Genomic DNA, 18,873 nt, shown 5'->3' with positions numbered 1-18,873 from the left:
ACCAGTCACCCTACTATCTACCACTGGAGAGGAAGAGGAGAATAGGAAAACCAGGAGCAGACTTCCACCGGCAAACAAGAAATCGGCTGAATATCACTAGATATATACCATTGTTTGGTCTTGAATAAATATAACCACAAGGTAATCTTATTCGCATAACAGGCAGCTCGAGACCAAAAGTCAAGCTTCCAGGGGAGCCCGAGGCCCGACTCGAGCGAAGCGAGAGGAGCAGCGGGGTCTGGGGCGGAGCCCCAGCCGCCGGAGGCACCAGACACCCCCGGTCTACAATTCCATCAGCCGAGGGTGAATGTTGAAGAATAAAGTTTGAGGGGTAAAGTTAATCTGGCGGGGCGAGATGTTATATAAGATTGGGTTTTGAGTGGCCAGTTGATAATTGGAGGTTGATTGTACCGTTTGGAAGCAGGTCGAAGCCGGTTGGTGGTTTTTTGGCCTATGCTACCCGGACTCAGGGGGTGGTCAGGTTCATGCAGACGAGCGGTCTGGACACCGTAATCGCCCTTATCGCGGTAGATCTGTACATGTACGTTTTATATAAATATATAGATATATAGATTTATAGACGCATATAAATATTAAGGCCGAGACATGCAATTTTACTAGTTAATTTGAAACATACACAACAAACCCACCAAAGCGGTCACCAACTACATTTCCCACCACAGCATAATTATTATAAAAAGTACGCAGCTCATGAAAAATGAATTGTCCAACACGAGACACAGAGCCTGCTGGCAGGATAGGACACAACCAGAACCCTCCACTGTTCAACAACGACACCAACACGAGACGATCGTTTGACAAAGATCAAGACAGGACCTGTGGGGGAAATGATATGAACTTGGATTCCACTCAGGATGCTGGTGGTGGTGGACCTGATTTTACATTGCTACAGAAACGTGATGGTGATCTGACCAACGATGGAATCGCCCATGGCAGTGGAGGGGTAGTAAATGGAGACGGTAGCGATGCGACTCGACGCGATGTCAACGATTCGCTCAATACTACTACTACTTCTACTACCCTTTCTGCTGCCATTTCTAGTGGTTCTTCCACTGGTTCTTCAGGTGATTTTTCCACTGGCTCTTCTACTGCCCCTTCAACTTCACTTACTAAGACCTCGACACATTCTGTTAAGGGCTCTACTACAGCTTCGATTGCTGGTTCTACGAATTCTATCAACGGTTCTACAGATTCGATTAATAGTTCTATTGATTCTTCTACTGCTAATTCAACAACTTCTATTAGTGGGTCTACTACACCACTTACATCAAATCATGCTACGTCATCTACAACTACAAAATTATTTGCTTCGTCGTATCCAACAGATTCTCGTTCAGTTTCCTCTGTCCGATATACGACTTCTGCTGGTGCCGTTAGAAATGCCACGACAGAACCAACCACTACGGTACATGGAACCCCTAACTCGAGTCTAGTCACCCCCGCAATTGTCGCAGCTGCTCCTAGATCTGGATCAGACGACTCTGAAACCCTCGCCTCACCCGCCTCACTCGCCTCATCATCACGTCTGCTAGAATCAGCTCCCATTCTGTACACGTCGCTCGACCCCCCTGCTAATTACCGCCCGGACGCACCCGACGATCCTAACCCTAAATATCTCTCACTAAATAGGGGATTAGTACTGGCAAAGGGTCCAGATTCGGGCTTACTACAGTCTGCATTATCCAACACCCCGCAAAACATAGTGGACAATAACTCAGTTGCTGTTAAAAAAGTTCGGTTCAATACCAAGCCTCCTGAAGAGTTTAGTCATTCGTTTGATTTTGACACGAGCCAGGACGACGGCGAGTACGGCAACGAATCGATAGACGAAGACGAAGACGACTTTGATAGCACTGATTTGGATCCAAGAGCCAGTCAGTATTCTGCCAATATCCCACTTCTCCAACAGATTGATAATATTAGACGTCTGAGGGAGCAAGGACAGGTTGACACTAATAGCATATCCAACCTCAACTCACAGTTTGGCTCAAGGTCTAAACCCCGAACTTTGCATTCTACTCACACAGTCACGTCAGATATGACACCATCCACATCTGCTGATACTCCGAGTCCTGCCAGTAGAAGAAGAAACAGCTATTTAAAACCTAGTGCTCCGATTAGTTCATACGGCACTTCTACTACTGAACAGCTCGATCCACCTGGTGGTCCGAGTCTGTCTGATCCCAACAGAAACACAACTATGCCAGGCGGACCCGATCTTGGCACCACTGCCGAGTCAAATATTGATAGAAGAGGCAGCAGTGGCACAGCTAATAGTACCGGTTCAGGACGATCATACTCTCCATCTTCGTCATCTATTCTCAACAGTTCAATGTCGTTTAAAGAAAAAATCGACTATATTATTACACATTCGCGTAAAGTCGCGTTCAAGTATGCCCGATTCATTGGTCCGGGCATTATGGTCTCGGTAGCATACCTGGATCCAGGTAATTACTCGACTGCTGTGACGGCGGGTGCTATGTATCAGTACAAGCATTTGTTTGTGATTCTACTGTCAAATGTGTTTGCTGTGTTTCTGCAAATCCTCTGTGTAAAGCTCGGATCAGTCACGGGCCTCGACTTGGCTCAAAATTGCCGAGAACACCTTCCCAGATGGCTCTGTATAGCCATTTATATTTTGGCGGAAATCGCCATTATAGCCACTGATTTGGCCGAAGTAGTAGGTACTGCCATTGCCCTGAACATTTTATTTAACATTCCTCTGGCGATAGGCGTGCTTTTGACGGTTCTCGACGTTTTAATAGTACTCATGGCATATCGACCAAATGGTCCTGTCAAGTTTGTGCGTTACTTTGAATATCTGGTTTCTGTACTAGTATTTGTAGTGGTGCTATGTTTCGCAGTGGAACTCATGAGCATCGGGCCTATTGGCCTTGGTACAGTACTAAAGGGATTTTTACCATCTCCAGAGCTGGTAGAATCTGATGGTTTATACATGTCATGTGGTATTTTAGGAGCTACTGTTATGCCTCATAGTTTATATCTCGGATCAGGACTTGTTCAACCTAGACTCCGTGAGTTCGATACCAAGCATGGCTACTTCTCTGACGACTCTTCGAGCGGCACTACACCCAACATTATCCAGGACATTGAGGATGAGATTGAAGAAGTTCTTCACGCCTCTTCTGCATCGATCTATTCTAGCAACAGCTCGTGGGAGGCATCACGGTACCGACCCAGTATTCATGCTATTAAATATGCCATGAACTTCTCTATTGCAGAGCTCGTCATGTCGCTATTCACTGTCGCTATATTTGTCAACAGTGCGATTCTTATCGTGGCAGCAGCCACTTTAGCCCACTCGCCAGAAGCCGAGGACGCCGATTTGTTCAGTATTTATGACATGCTTTGGAAATACCTCGGTCACTTTGCTGCAGTTATCTTTGCTCTTGCTCTGTTGTTTTCTGGCCAGTCGGCTGGTATCGTGTGTACCCTGGCAGGACAAATGGTTTCAGAAGGATTCCTACATTGGTCATTCCAACCGTGGATTAGACGACTCATTACACGTGCTATTGCTATAGCCCCATGTCTGCTGGTAGCATTGTTTGTAGGACGCAAAGGACTGGCTGATGTTCTCAACGCCAGTCAGGTGGTGCTCAGTTTACTACTCCCATTTGTATCAGCTCCATTGCTATACTTCACACAATCCAAAAAGATCATGAGCGTGCGCATCACCGACAGGACCCCCGTCACCACTTCTGGATCTGACGGGTATACAGCAGTTGAAACTGACGAAACTACTGTCGGCACGAACTCACCTGCTGTAGCTTACCTTGACATGAGCAACAGCAAACTCACGAACGGCATAGCCATCTTTATCTTCGTCTTCGTGTCTTCGCTGAATGCTTTCCTAATCCTCTCCATGGCGCTGGGCGCCGACGTTAAAATGTAGACAAAAGTACTATTGCATTAATATTTTCACTTTTTACCAACCTGCCTCCGGCGGCTGGGGCTTTGCCCCAGACCCCGTTGCTCCTCTCGCTACGCTCGAGTCGAGCTTCTGAGTCCCGGTATTGCTCCTCACTTGACTCGGCTCCTTGGCTGGGATGTGTTCTGTTCAAGATTAGTCAGCATCGTACTTGGTATGTTAGACAGCTGGAAATCGGTTCAATTGATATCTGCATCGTCTCTTATTTTTCTACATCAGAGCTGCACTACCTAATTTATTCAATTGCTCACCACCAAAGAACCTGAGAATGACCTGTCTTACTACTTCGTGCCAAGTAAAAAAAGAGATCCTGGACGATAGGTAATCTGCTCGTTGAATCAATTACTTTTAGCCCAGTACCGTGCGGGTCAACTGATCGGCCCTTCCTCGTCTACCCCTGCATATTCGCTACCCCTGATATAATTTCAATGGGCGATCTGTAGCCTGCACTTCAGTGACCTTTGCTAGCAGAGTTGCATTACCTACCTCAGCTGTTATCCGCCGCTGATTAGCAGAGACCACAAATCTGAAATATAAATACAGCTCGCTTCCCTCAATATATCTTTAGGGACAATTGGTCATGTAGCTCCTGAGGAAGATCTTTCTGTGGGCTTAGCTAAATATTATTTTAAGTCACGACGGCTAATTGCTCTGCTTTCAAGTGGGTTGGACGGCTGCTACCATATCCATGTAACTGTATGTAATACTACTGCCATTCTGATATTCAATATTAAAAGTAGGGACAACTCGATCTTCTCTAGAAGTCCAAAGGAATATAAGATCTTTCCTTAGAGGATGCTGGGGCAATACCGGGCTCGCAGACCCTCTATCTCTGCAGCTCGAGTTTGACTTTTACATCCTCTCATCACTGTTTTAAAGTACGAACTGGTTCAGCTACCAGAAGAACAACGGGCCGGAGCCAGAACTCCGGTTAGCAAATAGCCATGTTCTATCATAGTCAACGTGCTAGCAAAGCGAGCTCCACAAGATCTGGGACAGGGCCCCAGCCACCGGAGGCAGCTATAACAAATATAAGTCATACTAGTCGTTATTAAATTAGCGTTTAGTGCGTGTCTGGCGTGAAGGAGTACGGGTAGTCGATCTGCCCGCCTGTGAGGTTTTTGGTTCCGGTGGACCTGGCAGAGTTCCTGCGTAGTTTGTCTGTAAGATCGGGAGTAGATGCGAAAGCGATAGATCAAGATCTTTGGGATTTGTTTCACCTATTAAACGGGAAAGAATATTCTGGATTTTGAGTGCCAGTCGACGTTCCCTTTCAGGAATCATGAACGCTGAAGTATCTTCTCTGGCTAATCTCGTTCTCTGCATGTCCTGTAACTCTAGCAAAAGCCAGCTGACTAGCTCGACCTGCGTTCCATTGGCAGCTGCCTCTATCTCATCGTCATCAACAAAACTAGCCGGTGACCATTCTAGTACATGTAGCAGATTGATACCATCATCCACGGTCAATGCTGGACTTGATCCAGGAGAAGCCTCTCTGTTGACTATATCTGACGTCGATGGACTGATTGCGCTTTCCGTCTTCACAGCAGCTTCGGTAGTCTGTACAACAGATTTATTGACAGAATCACCTGCCAAATCAGAGCCAGTATCTTTCATCTCCACATCGCTATCTTCCTCCGCTTGTTGTGCCTGATCGTCTTCGTCTTCTTCATCCTCATCTTCATCATCTTCGGGATTGCTTTCGTTGTCGTACTCGTCCTGTTCTCTCTTGGCAGCTGCTTCTTCGGCTATAGGAAGTCCTACCTTGTCCAACCACACAGCGGCGGATGAGCCTCGCTTTAATACAGTTGCAAAATCGTCACTACTAGGAGCAAATGATGAGTATGAGTCGTATTTCAGCCATCTAGTTGAGGGTAATGGAGCATTAGTAGGATGAACATAAAATTGTAATATTTCCGAAGGAGGTAATGAGGGATGCGGAATGCGTGTCGCTACTGGTGGTGATACATACATCAAATGATACGGTCCGGTTTGTACTTTGGTAGGTGGTAATACTTGTACAGTGTTAAACAGTCCTCTGGTTACTGTTTCTCGAGGGTCGATGGCAGCTTTGCCGGTTAACGACGAAAACATCGGCCCTTGCTGGCCCATGATGTAGTATGCTTCTCCGTAGAACTCCATCACATCCGAAAAAATCTTCTTGAATCCATTAAAAATATCGCTTTCAAAGCGATCTCTTTCTTCTGCATAATACTCCTCTTGAGTAAGCTTCTTTTTATTCGTTTTCAATCGGCCATTTGCTTCCAATTTTACATTTGTTCCATTTGTTCCATCTGTCGCTGCCGGCTTCTCAGTACCCAGACCCGCAGCCGACCGTCTTGTGGTCACACCTCTATTCATGGTAGTTTCCTCAGATTCGGCTTGTTCTTTGCTTTCAGCTTCATGCTCACCCTTGTACTCTTCAAGAAGACCCAGTCGTACTGCTTCACGGAACATACAGTCAGATAGAAACTTGAAAAAGTCGTTAATTTGAGTGTACTTTTCGCTGCCAATAGGATATTTTATGAGATTAGCAATTGTTGCAAGTTTGATATCGTGGTAGAGAGCGTACACGTCGTCTTTGTATTTCCCAGATTCCAGTTTCTTATCAACCGAACTCAGATTTTCAGTGTCTTCTTCCACTTGTTCATCATTATCGGTGCCATGAGACTCGTCGTCATCTTTTTCCTTTTCCTGCCTCCGTTCAAGAAGCTTCTCGTGAGCTCCTGGCTGTAAGTTCTCAACTGGTACTATAGAAGCACGGATAATCTCCTCAGACAATACTCCACTACTGTTGGCTATCACGCGTAAGTCTTCAAACAATTCTTTCAGTTTTGCTACTGCTTCTTTCTTCTTGTCGACAGCGTTTTTTTCTCGTAGTTCTATTATTTCTCTCTCCAACTTTAGCTGTTGCTGTTGCCTATGTTGCTGAAGCACCGCCATCTGCTGTTGACGAAGTTGTTCCTGATGTTGCCGCTGGAATTGCTGTATCTGTTGGGCATTCGGAATGAACCCCGGTGGAAATACTGGATACCCTGACGGGGTTTCTTTTAAATGTTAGTCCTTCTGTTGTATTTCGAGAAAACATCCAAGCCTCGCTACTGCTCTCCTCGAATCATAGATCGACAATTCTACAAGAATCGATACTGTGATGAGGTTCAACAAAGACGTTTGGATGCCTCTCAAATAATATCAGTCGAAATACTCTTCACTGTACATACTATTAGACGCCATTTCGGGTTGTTTTAACGATGAACTTCGTGATGCTGAGTATTCCGTATCTTTCAAAATTTAGCAAGCTGTTTCTTCTGTATTTTATTCGTGTTTCAATTGTCAATAGTTGATGCAGATACTAATATCTAATGCGACCTTCTGTATCTGTATTTGTTTTTTCTGGACCGGACTTTTTCAACTCGCTTCGACGCGTATCAAGTGCCTGTCTGTGAAGATTAGTTAACTTTGTTTTTCAAGATTTGGGTGGGAGCATGGTCGTGGATACTTGTAATATGTGCGGCTTGTGGGGCTATAAATCTGCGGCTCGGATTATGATGCTATATATCTCGACTTGCTGAATCTCAATAAAATCAAGCTCATTTCACCGGATAATTTATTTATTTTCTTTCTTTTTTTTGTTTTATTGTTTAATTTAATCTTCGATATCTGTTTTTTCTCATATTCGGTTGTTATTTCAGTTGGTCTGCTCTTTATTTGCCATACTATATTGCTATTTATTTGCTAAGTGCCGGTAATCACAATGGACGACTCTGACGACGACTATGTCGAGTTTTCTCCCGGAGGTGGAGATGATGACGATTTAGATTTCAATGACAATGATGGTATTTCTAAAAGAACTCGGAATAGAGATCCCAGTGGAAGTACTAATAAAAAAGGTTCACCTAGAAAAGGCAAAGCAGTTGCTGACAGTAAACTGAAGGGAACCAGTGGTGGTTATGCTTGGGAAGATGAATATCATCGAAGTTGGGATGTTGTACAAGAGGATGAGGGGGGTAGTTTAGCAGGGGCTGTTGCTGGTCTTGTTGAGGAATCAAAAAAGAAGAGAATTGTTCGAGATACGAAACCTTTGCAAAGAGGTATCATTAGAAACCTGATTCTGATTCTCGACTTCAGTTCTGCCATGCTGGAAAAGGATCTACGACCGAATCGATATAAACTAATGATCAATTATGCTATTGAATTTGTTGGAGAGTTTTTCGATCAAAATCCAATTTCTCAGTTAGGAATTGTCGCCATGAAGGACGGTTTAGCAATGTTGGTGTCTGAATTGGATGGCAACCCTACGGAGCATATTCATAAACTGGAACTATGTCGCAAACAAGAGCCCACTGGAGTTCCCTCTTTACAAAATGCATTAGAAATGGCTCGGGGGTTGCTTTATCATGTCCCTGCACATTGTACAAAGGAAGTTCTACTTATATTTGGTGCTCTTCTATCGTCAGATCCTGGAGATATTCACAAAACCATCACTAGTTTGGTCGATGACAAGATCCGAGCAAAGGTCATTGGTCTCGCAGCTCAGGTGGCTGTCTGTAAGGAGTTGAGTACACGAACTAACTACGGCCATTCTGAAAATAATTACGGTGTTGTGCTAAATGAACCGCATTTTAAAGATTTGCTGATGGAAACGACCACCCCGCTAGCTGTATCAAAAATGGGAGCTTCGGTGCGGGCAAACATGTTGGTTGAAATGGGGTTCCCTTCACGAATATCAGAATCTGAACCTACTCTCTGTGCCTGTCATTCAATGCTGACCCAGGGAGGGTATCTATGCCCGCGATGCAAATCCAAGATATGCTCGCTACCCACCATTTGTCCCTGCTGTAGTCTGACCCTTATTTTATCCACCCATCTTGCTCGTTCATATCACCATCTCTTTCCACTCCAATCATTTATAGAAGTCGATGCCACGAAACGAGCAATCGCTTCACACTGCTTTTCATGTCAACTTGAGCTGCCCCATATCACCTCTCTCACGTCACCTACCCACCGGTTTGCCTGTGTCAAGTGTAATAACCAATTTTGCATTGATTGCGATGTTTTTTGCCATGAAACATTGCACAATTGCCCTGGGTGCGAATCCATGGCACATAAGCCCAAACAACGCCCTGTTCCCCTGCTTCCCCGGCCGGTTCAAAAACTCAAACTCAACTTCAACAGCGCGTCATCCTCAGCATCTAGTACTCCTGCACCTGAAGATGGGATATCTGTGTAGATAATATATTTATAAGCCATCTGCGTCGGGTGTCAGGGGCCCTGCCCCCACAAGCCCATTCTTCGCTATACTCGCCTGGAGTGAGCGACAGCGTCAGCCATACGATAATAGAAAGTCTAACAGCAGCAAAACAAAATGCAATTGTGCGATATATTGAAGATCTATGGATTAAATTAATAAATAATGCAATCATGCGTCACTCGTGACAACCCAGTTAGTGCCATCTTTTTCCTGGATGACTTTTTTCGCCGGTAGGTCCCAGCCTACTGAGCCACTGCCAATAGCAGCACCAAATCTAGGAACTACCCAACACTCGCGCTTGGTAGGTGTGATGCTTCTGGGACCGTATGGTGGTCCGAGGGGCTTCGAGTATGTAATTAAAGCAGAAGACCGCGCAACGTTAGAAAGTTGCGAAGGTGTGATGTCCGTTAGGGGCTTCATTCTCACTTTAGGTGTCTGTCCTGCTCTGTGTCCTTCATTTACATGGACTGACGCGTAAATAATGTACTCAGGAGGGGCTCCTCCGCCATTAGCAAGAATAGATCCTGGGTGAATATATACATACGGATCGCGTGCCTGATAAGGGTCGATGTTGGCAACTGATGTTGGGAAAAGTGGGATATATGGGAAGGTGATAACCCGCTGTTTTGACTTGATCTCATCAGTACCAACTATATCTGCTCTGCCAGCAACTTGGTCTATAAATCCAGCAGCAATCATTTGCTTGAGCGCTTTGATCTGAACCGCTGAAGGGGGGCCAAGTTTAGCATTGAGTTTCTGAACAGTGCTATCAACAGCATTTGGACGGGTGTTGACTGCAACAAGATAAGCCAACTGTTTACGAAGTTTAGAAATTTCTTCCATAGCCTTGAAACGGAGAAAGTTTTTCTTGCAGAAACTTTCACGATCCTTATCAAAGTCAAATGCGCATACAGCTGCTAGTGTCTTCAAAGCGTCACACTTGAAGTCAAGTGCTGAAAACCGTTGAAGTGCTCCAAAGTACTCACTTCGGAGCCTTCTGTTTGCCTCCTTAAGCTCTATACTAATGTCATTTTCAGCATCATCATCATCGTCGTCACTTTCATTTCCCTGACCAGAAATTATGTTGATTCCAACTTCTTCCTGAGTGAGAAACGGTTCTCCAACTGTCAATGCTGCTACAATTGCAATAATATATGGCAAACATCCATGCTGGTTGGAAATGATAAGCATTTTCGCAAATCTCGGAGTTAATGGAAACAAACTCATCGACTTTCCAAGTTCCGTCAACAGGGGCTTATCAGCTTGGGATAAAGCTCCTAAGAACTGAAGCAATCTCAGACCCTTTCCAAGACTGTTTGCAGGCGGGGGGGTGGGGAAAGGAAAGTTTAGAATGTTATCAATGCCCATAGATTTCATCTGAAGCACAAGACCCTCGATTGGCATGCGTAGAATTTCAGGCTTGCTGAATTGGTTAAAATCGCGCTCAAATACAGCAGAAGAAAATATGCGGTAACAATGACCAGGTCCAGTACGACCGGCACGACCAGCTCTTTGATCAGCACTAGCTTTAGAAGTCCACGACACTCTAAAACTTTGAACCCCAGTCTCTTCATCATAATGACGTTCTTTCGACCTACCACAGTCAACAACATATCGAATACCTGGGATGGTCAAACTTGTTTCGGCTACATTGGTAGCCACAACACATAAACGGCTGCCGGCAGGAACCTCCTGGAACACCTTCATTTGCTCCTTGGTAGGTAACAGCGAGTAAAGGGGTAGAACATGCAATGGAGCGTTGATATCTTGACCCTCTTCAATTGTCTCCTCAAATCCCTCTTCTTCCTCTTCGTCATCTTCGTCATAATCATCGACAATGTCATCAGAGGTTACCCTTCTTTCCGGTTGGAGAGTTTCTTCTAAACCAAAATCAATATCTTCAACCTCAGTCACAGATTCTTGGGCCGAAACTCGAACTTTCACCGATGTTTCGGTGGCCGCAAGCTTGTGCCCTTTCTTAAATGGAAACGCTTGCTTTAGCTTACGACATACTTGATTGATTTCATTTTGGCCGGTCAGGAAAATGAGAATTCCTCCTGGGGGAAGTTTTTGATGGATTTTGACCGCCTTTTTATACGTCTCGTCGAGATAATCATGAGGAGTTCTTCTGTTGAAATGAACTGAAACTGGAAACTGTCTAGCCTCAACTTTTAACACGGGTGGTGGATTTGGGAACAAAGAGCTGTTTTCTGTAAAGTCAGATACTCGTAATGTTGCCGACATGATAACTAGCTTCAAAGGGCTGAGCTTGCTATCGGGATTAGAACTCATTTCCTTTCGAAGTGATACAACTCTGCTCAAAACACCAATTAAGATATCGGTATTGATATTTCTCTCGTGCGCTTCGTCAATAATAATACAACTGTATTTTGTAAGGGCAAAGTCTGTGGTCAATTCTCGTAAAAGCACACCATCAGTCATGAACTTCATAGCTGTATCAGGCTTAACCGTGGCATCAAATCTAATTTGATAACCGACTTTGCTACCATAATTGCCTAGTTCATTGCTCACACGATTGGACATGCTGACAGCTGCGACACGCCTTGGCTGGGTGATTCCTATCATTCCTGGTGTCTTGCTTTCAGGGTGGCCATAACCTGCTTCAAATAGAAACTGTGGAACTTGCGTAGTTTTACCACTACCAGTTTCACCACAAATCACGACCGTGTCATTATTGTGAATTGCCTCCATGATTCTCTGTTCCTCGCTTACAACTGGTAGCTGGATTCTAGCTTGTTGGATTTCATCTGATCTCTCAACGTTGACGTAGTATGCTTTTCTATCAACAGCTTTCTCTGGAACAACGTACTCAGAAGGTAGCGCTTCCTTATCTTCAGAACGGTCAAGGGGAGTATAGGTACCCTTGAACACAGGTGTTTCGATACGCTCGCTCTCGGGATTGATCATTTGGTTCGCCCATTCCTTAAACTGCTGGCCTTTTGACTTACCGTCATCTTCTTCATCTTCTTCCTCATCTTCGTCATCTTCATCGTCATCGTCTTCATTGTCGTCGTCTTCCTCAAAGTCTTGCTCATCATCGACATCAATGGATCTGTTTAGACCATTCCCATTGATAGAGGTAGCTTTAGCACCATCGTCCTCAAATCCAGCCCACTCTTCGTCTTCCTCGTCTTCTTCAACGTCATCTCCAGTACCGTCGCTAGACCCATCATCTTCTGAATCTTGGTCTGAATTCTCACTTGAGTTTTCATCGCTGCTTCCATCTCCATACATTTCGATTCCTCGCTTTCGGGCCTTTTCTTGTTCCAATCGAGCTCTCCAATTGTACTTTGGTTTGGCTTTTTTGGATGTTATTTTTGTTGCAGTCTGGAATCCAAAGCCCATTCCTTGAGGACCCTTGGGACGATGGTCAATAAAAGATGATGTTTTGGGTTGTTCGTCTTCATCCATCTTATCTGTATCAAACTCATTCGTTACCATGTTACCAAAAGGTGAGTCTTCTTCAGTCCACTCTTTTACTTCTCTTTCTTCATATAGAATTGCCTGCGTTTCTTCAGTTCCTTTGCCTAATTTTTCTAACATCAATGCCTCTTCCACTTTATCTCGCTTCGTTTCACTTCTAGTACCGAGCGTTTTTAAACTTTTCATCAGACTGGTGTCAATTTTATAGTCGGACAATTTGTCCAAGACCTCAATTTTCTCTTGCTTCTTAATTTGTCGCTCCTAGTAGATGTTAGTACTCTGTGTTTGTTGATCAACCTTATCTCTAGACCTAGACACTTACAATATATTTGTCCAATCTTTTTCGCTTTGAGCTAGACATTTTTGTCTCTGCTGGTTTGAGCAATTCTTCCAACTGTCTTTTTCTTTCCATTTTCTCTTCAGTTGTTAAAGGCAACAGAACCTCTGCATTTGGGTCCAAAGGCACATCTGTAGTAGTAGGTTGCACTTCCTCATCATCCTGTTGAAAACTTTTATTTCTAACCTTTTTCAAGGCCAGTTGCTTCGCAACCATGCCAGACCTGGCCTTTTCATTAAATCTTTTTCGATATTTACCCATCTTCTTAGATCGAGATGTTGGTACTCAATGTGAAAGTTCACCAGTAAACTGATCTGCAATATATTTTTTCTAACTGTGATGTTAGGTTTCTCATACATTTCAACGGTCTGCAGAGATCATCAGGTCTTCGGACCCTGCTTCACCATCTGTCTTTCGAAAGCTGACAAAATCTAACGACGCTTTTTTTGGAATTGTGACTTAACCAGACGATTTGAGTATTAACCTAACTTTGTAAAATAACTCGTTTTGCCCGACATACTCGAAATGGATGTAGCAAAGACCTGGATCAGTTTACAATGCTTTAAAATAGCAAGCCTTTCAAATCTTTCTCAAGTTAATCAAGCTTAATCCAGGTTTCGATTCGCTAGCAAAATTATCATTAATCTTTGACCACTAAATTGAATGACTCTTTATCCATAGAAGTAATACGTGCAGATTTATTGCGGTAATCTCGTTATCGACAGTATTTGTTTGATCGAAATATCCCGCTAGACGCAACTCGAGATATTTGAGCGGGCAATGCGGCCAACCGTCGGAATCTTCATAACCATAGACATTCCTCTTGTAATGACTAATTCTTTTATCTTACATTGAAGTCAATCTGATTGCTCACAATCACGCATGGATCAGTACTTCCCCCTGCATATACTTGTCACATTTGAGGCACGGCATTACCCGGTTGACTCATCGTGAAAAATTGAGATCGACAAGCTTCTATGAAATATATCTCGGTGTTTATGTTACAATTGCCTTTATAGAGCGTCTGTACATATTTAAATCGGATTGATTCACCAGTTGAAAGTTTCCTCTCTTTCATTTTCGATCCTTTTCATTAAAAACGGCGTTCTTTAAATTTGTCTTGCAACGGTGCCTCGTGCCCCAAACAAGTTCATTTCTGTTCATTAATAAGAATACAAGGCCTAGTCGTATCAATTTTAGATCTATAATGTCCGATAGTAAAATTGAAGACAAATCGGCTGCTATTGCGGCTGCTACAACTGCTGATGGTGCTGCTGCTCCCCCAAAGACTGAGAAAGAGCTTGAAAAAGAGCGTAAAAAGGCTGAGAAACTCGCCAAGTTTCAAGCCAAAGAGGCTAAGAAGAAGGCTGCTGCTGCTAAGTCTGAAGCTAAGAAGGCAAAGGAACCTGCTGCTTCTCCAGCTCCTGCTGCTGCTCCCGTTGCTCAGTTCGTTGATAAAACTGTCCCTGGTGAAAAGAAGATTCTCGTTAGCTTGGATGACCCTGCCCTAAAGGCCTATAACCCTCACATTGTTGAGTCTTCTTGGTACGATTGGTGGAAGAAGGAGGGATTGTTTGAGCCTGAGTTTACTGAGGATGGCAAAATTAAACCGGAGGGACATTTTGTTGTGCCCGCTCCTCCTCCCAATGTCACCGGAGCCCTACACATTGGACATGCCCTTACAATTGCGATCCAGGACTCTTTGATCAGATTCAACCGTATGAGGGGCAAGACCACTTTGTTTATCCCCGGATTCGACCATGCCGGTATTTCAACTCAATCAGTTGTTGAGAAGATGCTCTGGAATAAAAATAAGATCACGCGTCACGATCTTGGAAGAGAGAAGTTTGTTGACACAGTCTGGGAGTGGAAGGAAGAGTACCATGAGCGTATTCGTAAACAAGTCGAGAGATTAGGTGCTTCTTATGACTGGTCCAAGGAGGCATTCACTCTTGACGACAAGCGTTCCAAGGCCGTTGTCGAAGCTTTTGTTAGATTTTTCGATGATGGTACTATCTACCGTGCTAACCGTCTTGTCAACTGGTGTGTTGCTCTCAATACCACCTTGTCCAATTTAGAGGTCGAGAACAAGGATATCGCTGGTCGTACTCAATTGTCTGTTCCTGGTTATAAGGAGCCTGTCGAATTTGGTGTTATTACTTCTTTTGCCTATCCTTTGGAAGGTTCTGATGAAAAGATTGTCGTTGCAACCACTCGTCCGGAAACCATGTTTGGTGATACTGGTATTGCCGTTCACCCGGAGGATCCCAGATATAAGCATTTGCATGGAAAGTTTGCTTTACATCCCTTCTTGGACCGTAAAATCCCCATTATCACCGATTCTGAGGCTGTTGATATGGAGTTCGGTACTGGTGCTGTCAAGATCACTCCTTCTCACGATCCCAATGATTACCAAACTGGTAAGCGTCATAATCTTGAGTTCATCAATATCATGAATGATGATGGTACTCTGAATGAGAATGCGGGTGATTTCAACGGTGTTAAGAGATTTGATGCCAGAAAATTGGTTATTGAAAAACTGAAGGAGAAAGAGTTGTTCATCGACCAACAAGAAAACCCAATGACTATCCCATTCTGTACCAAGTCTGGTGATGTTATTGAACCCATCATGAAGCCTCAATGGTGGGTTTCTCAAAAGGAACAAGCCATTGAGGCCATTAAGGCCGTTAAGGATGGTAAGATCACTATTGTCCCCAAGACGTCGGAGAATGAGTTCTTCCACTGGGTTAACAACATTCAGGATTGGTGTATCTCGCGTCAACTGTGGTGGGGTCACAGATGTCCTGTTTACTTTGTTAATCGTGAGAATTCCACCGAAGAGCAGCAAGACAGAAGTGATGCTTCTAACTGGGTTGCTGGTCGTGATCTTGAAGAGGCTCAAAAGAAGGCTGAAGCCAAGTTCCCCAATGTTAAGTTCACTCTTGAACAAGACGAGGATGTTCTTGACACATGGTTCTCTGCCGGTTTATGGCCTCTGACAACTCTTGAGTGGCCTAACACCAAGTCTGTCGACCTTAAGAACTTTTACCCAATGTCCTTGCTCGAGACTGGTTGGGATATTCTGTTCTTCTGGGTTGTGCGTATGATTATGATGTGTATGAAGTTGTCTGGAGAAGTTCCTTTTACTGAGGTTTTCTGTCACTCGCTTATTCGTGATGCTCAGGGCCGTAAGATGTCAAAGTCTTTGGGTAACGTCATTGATCCCTTGGACGTCATTGCTGGTATTCCTTTACAAGGTTTGCACGATAAACTCCGCCAAGGAAATCTCGACCCTCGTGAAACGAAAAAGGCTGAGGAGGGTCAAAAAATCTCGTTCCCCAACGGTATTCCCGAGTGTGGTACTGACGCTCTTCGTTTTGCCCTTTGTGCCTACACTACCGGTGGACGTGACATCAACTTGGATATCTACCGTATTGAAGGTTACAGAAAGTTCTGTAACAAGATCTACCAGGCTACCAAATTTGCTCTTATGAGACTTGGAGATGACTACGTTCCTCCTGCCTCTGGCAACCCCTCAGGAAAGGAAAGCCTTGTCGAAAAGTGGATTCTTCACAAGCTGTCGACCGCCAGCAAGATCGCTACCGAAGCTCTAGACAAACGTGACTTCCTTGAAGCCACGAATGTGATTTACAACTTCTGGCTTTATGAATTCTGTGATATCTACATTGAGAACTCTAAATACTTGATTTTGGAAGGTACTCCTGAAGAGAAATTATCTGCTCAAAACACCCTGTATACTTGTCTGTCGAGTGCTCTTGAGCTTATCCATCCCTTCATGCCTTTTATTACTGAAGAATTGTGGCAAAGACTTCCCAGAAGACCAAATGACACCACTAAATCCATTGTCAAGGCTTCCTACCCTAGTCTTCAGGCCTTTGACCTTGAAGCCGAGTCTGCTTACAACCTCATTCTCGAGGTTGTCAAGGGTGCTCGTTCTCTCCTTGCTCAGTATGGTATTTTGAAGAATGCCACGATTATTGTCCAGGCTGCTGATAGCAAAACCTACAAGATTGTGGCTGACCAAGAAGCCAGTATCTTGTCTCTTGTCAAGGCTGCTGCTAAGCTGGAGGTGACTGATTCTACCACCGCTCCTTCAGGTTCTGTTACGTCTGTTATTTCACCTGAGTGTAGTGTCTTCGTTGTTGTTCGGGGACTTGTTGATTTCGATGCCGAGATCGCTAAGGCCCAACAAAAGATTGAAAAGACTGAGAAGCAGAAACAGTCGCTTGAGAAGTCCATGTCTGTCAAGGACTACGAGATCAAGGTTCGTAAGGACGTCCAAGAATCTAACACTAAACGTTTGGAGAATTTCAATGCTGAGATTGCTGGACTTGAGGCTACAATCGCCAATTTCCAAAGACTCAAGTTGGATTAGAGTAATTGATTAATTAATATAATATATTTTATTTTTAGCATATGTTTCGTGGATTCCTGTTGAAATTTTTCAGATGTTCTCTGGCTTTTGGACCCTGCCCTGGGAGCCGTCACCTCTACTTGGCAGTAGAGCTTGAACCAAATCGGATTCATTTTGTTTTGCTTCATGTGAGTCGCGGTACTTTTGTAAAAACCCCAGCAGAAAAAGTCAGGTTCTTGGATTAATGGTAAGAAGGAAAACTGACTTGATAATAGTAAAATAAATAGTAGATAATTAAGTAATAGAACAAAATGGCCGACAGAATTACCGCCACACAAAGTCCTTACTAACTTTCTGTTCTAATGTGCCTCTCACAGATTGGTACACAGTGTTGCATCCTTCTAAGGCCCTTTCAAGCACTTCGTATACCTCTTCTTCACTGAACTGACCGGTGCTTTCGCACAGGAGGAGGCGCTGTGGCTCTTTATCGACAAACTCGTATGCGACAACATGCGACGAAACACTGGCTTCCAAATCTTGGTGCGAAGGTTCTACGATTAAGCTATGTTTGTCATCGTTTAAAATGGCAATGCTAGTCGCAACTACAAGACCTTGTAAAGGAACTCCAGCATCAACAAGAGCAAGATTTGACGAATTAATACTGGCCGCCAGTTCTCGGCAAACAAACTTCGATGATTCGCCTGCCTCCATGACTTGTACCACAATTTGCACCAGGGACCGAGGATGAATATGTCTTAGTACAACCGATGACAACGCACAATAAAGTCTATCCTCGATGAGTGTCTCACGAGTAGTGGAAAGTCCGGCTACTGGCCTTACAACCAGCTCTAAAGTAGTAGCATTCGGGATCTCGTCTCGAATCTTCACCTCCATAGGACCAGAGACCGAGCAAATAACCTTTGTCTGTCCATAATTCCACTCAGCTGAACCGTCTACACTAGGTAGAATGCCGGTTGACGCAATTGGTTTCGTGCTCGTTACTGTCATTATACTTAATAACAAATAGTTCACGGCAACCCCTTCCTCAACCACTTCAATGTGCACACAGGTCCTTAAATTTTCATTTTATGCACCTTCACAAGCCGCATTTTTCACACAGGAAGGAAATGCCAGGGGTAATGCAGCCCTCAACCCACAAACAGGGATTGACAGATAATTTAATCATATCTTTGTTCACAATTAGAGAGTGTATCAGGTTATGTGAATATCAGACGTTTAGAAATTTAGGTATTTTCTTGTGCTGTTCTAAGGTATGATTTTCAACACGTCTAGTTGTCTTCCTGGAGCCGTCATCAAACTTATCAGATGGTGCAGAATGACTGATGGTAAAGATAGCTGAGTAAACATCTCTGTAAATAGAAATAATTGACCAGTACTGGCATGAGCATTTGCAGGGATTATCAGGATGGAAATTTCTTCAAGAAGTAAATGATCAGTACTGGCACAAAAATTTCCAGGGATTTTATCAGTTTGGA

General features: G+C 44.0%; 7 protein-coding genes across 7 annotated transcripts; 3 read left to right on the top strand and 4 right to left on the bottom strand.

Annotated features, from left to right (window-relative positions):
• Positions 1-718: 718 nt before the first annotated feature.
• SMF2 (divalent metal ion transporter SMF2) lies at positions 719-3,934 on the top strand (the record flags this gene model as incomplete). The annotated part of the gene is made up of 1 exon (XM_018882262.1): positions 719-3,934. One exon carries the CDS (start codon positions 719-721, stop codon positions 3,932-3,934), a length of 3,216 nt encoding a protein of 1,071 aa, XP_018736657.1.
• A 1,092-nt stretch (positions 3,935-5,026) lies between these two features.
• RSC58 (Rsc58p) lies at positions 5,027-6,913 on the bottom strand (the record flags this gene model as incomplete). Its single annotated transcript, XM_018882261.1, has 1 exon — positions 5,027-6,913. One exon carries the CDS (start codon positions 6,911-6,913, stop codon positions 5,027-5,029), a length of 1,887 nt encoding a protein of 628 aa, XP_018736656.1.
• An 811-nt stretch (positions 6,914-7,724) lies between these two features.
• Positions 7,725-9,200, top strand: SSL1 (TFIIH/NER complex subunit SSL1; the record flags this gene model as incomplete). The annotated part of the gene is made up of 1 exon (XM_018882260.1): positions 7,725-9,200. The coding sequence occupies one exon, from the start codon at positions 7,725-7,727 to the stop codon at positions 9,198-9,200; it is 1,476 nt and encodes a 491-aa protein (XP_018736655.1).
• Positions 9,201-9,389: 189 nt separating this feature from the next.
• On the bottom strand, positions 9,390-12,851 carry ECM16 (Ecm16p; the record flags this gene model as incomplete). The annotated part of the gene is made up of 1 exon (XM_018882259.1): positions 9,390-12,851. One exon carries the CDS (start codon positions 12,849-12,851, stop codon positions 9,390-9,392), a length of 3,462 nt encoding a protein of 1,153 aa, XP_018736654.1.
• A 124-nt stretch (positions 12,852-12,975) lies between these two features.
• ECM16 (Ecm16p) lies at positions 12,976-13,263 on the bottom strand (the record flags this gene model as incomplete). Its single annotated transcript, XM_018882258.1, has 1 exon — positions 12,976-13,263. One exon carries the CDS (start codon positions 13,261-13,263, stop codon positions 12,976-12,978), a length of 288 nt encoding a protein of 95 aa, XP_018736653.1.
• A 946-nt stretch (positions 13,264-14,209) lies between these two features.
• VAS1 (valine--tRNA ligase) lies at positions 14,210-17,398 on the top strand (the record flags this gene model as incomplete). Its single annotated transcript, XM_018882257.1, has 1 exon — positions 14,210-17,398. One exon carries the CDS (start codon positions 14,210-14,212, stop codon positions 17,396-17,398), a length of 3,189 nt encoding a protein of 1,062 aa, XP_018736652.1.
• A 303-nt stretch (positions 17,399-17,701) lies between these two features.
• Positions 17,702-18,385, bottom strand: RRP46 (Rrp46p; the record flags this gene model as incomplete). The annotated part of the gene is made up of 1 exon (XM_018882256.1): positions 17,702-18,385. The coding sequence occupies one exon, from the start codon at positions 18,383-18,385 to the stop codon at positions 17,702-17,704; it is 684 nt and encodes a 227-aa protein (XP_018736651.1).
• Between the last annotated feature and the right edge of the window lie 488 nt (positions 18,386-18,873).

The sequence above is a fragment of the Sugiyamaella lignohabitans genome, chromosome D, assembly GCF_001640025.1.
Source record: "Sugiyamaella lignohabitans strain CBS 10342 chromosome D, complete sequence".
NCBI classification, from domain to species: Eukaryota; Fungi; Ascomycota; class Dipodascomycetes; order Dipodascales; family Trichomonascaceae; genus Sugiyamaella; species Sugiyamaella lignohabitans.
This window is presented reverse-complemented; position numbering and strand designations above follow the sequence as displayed.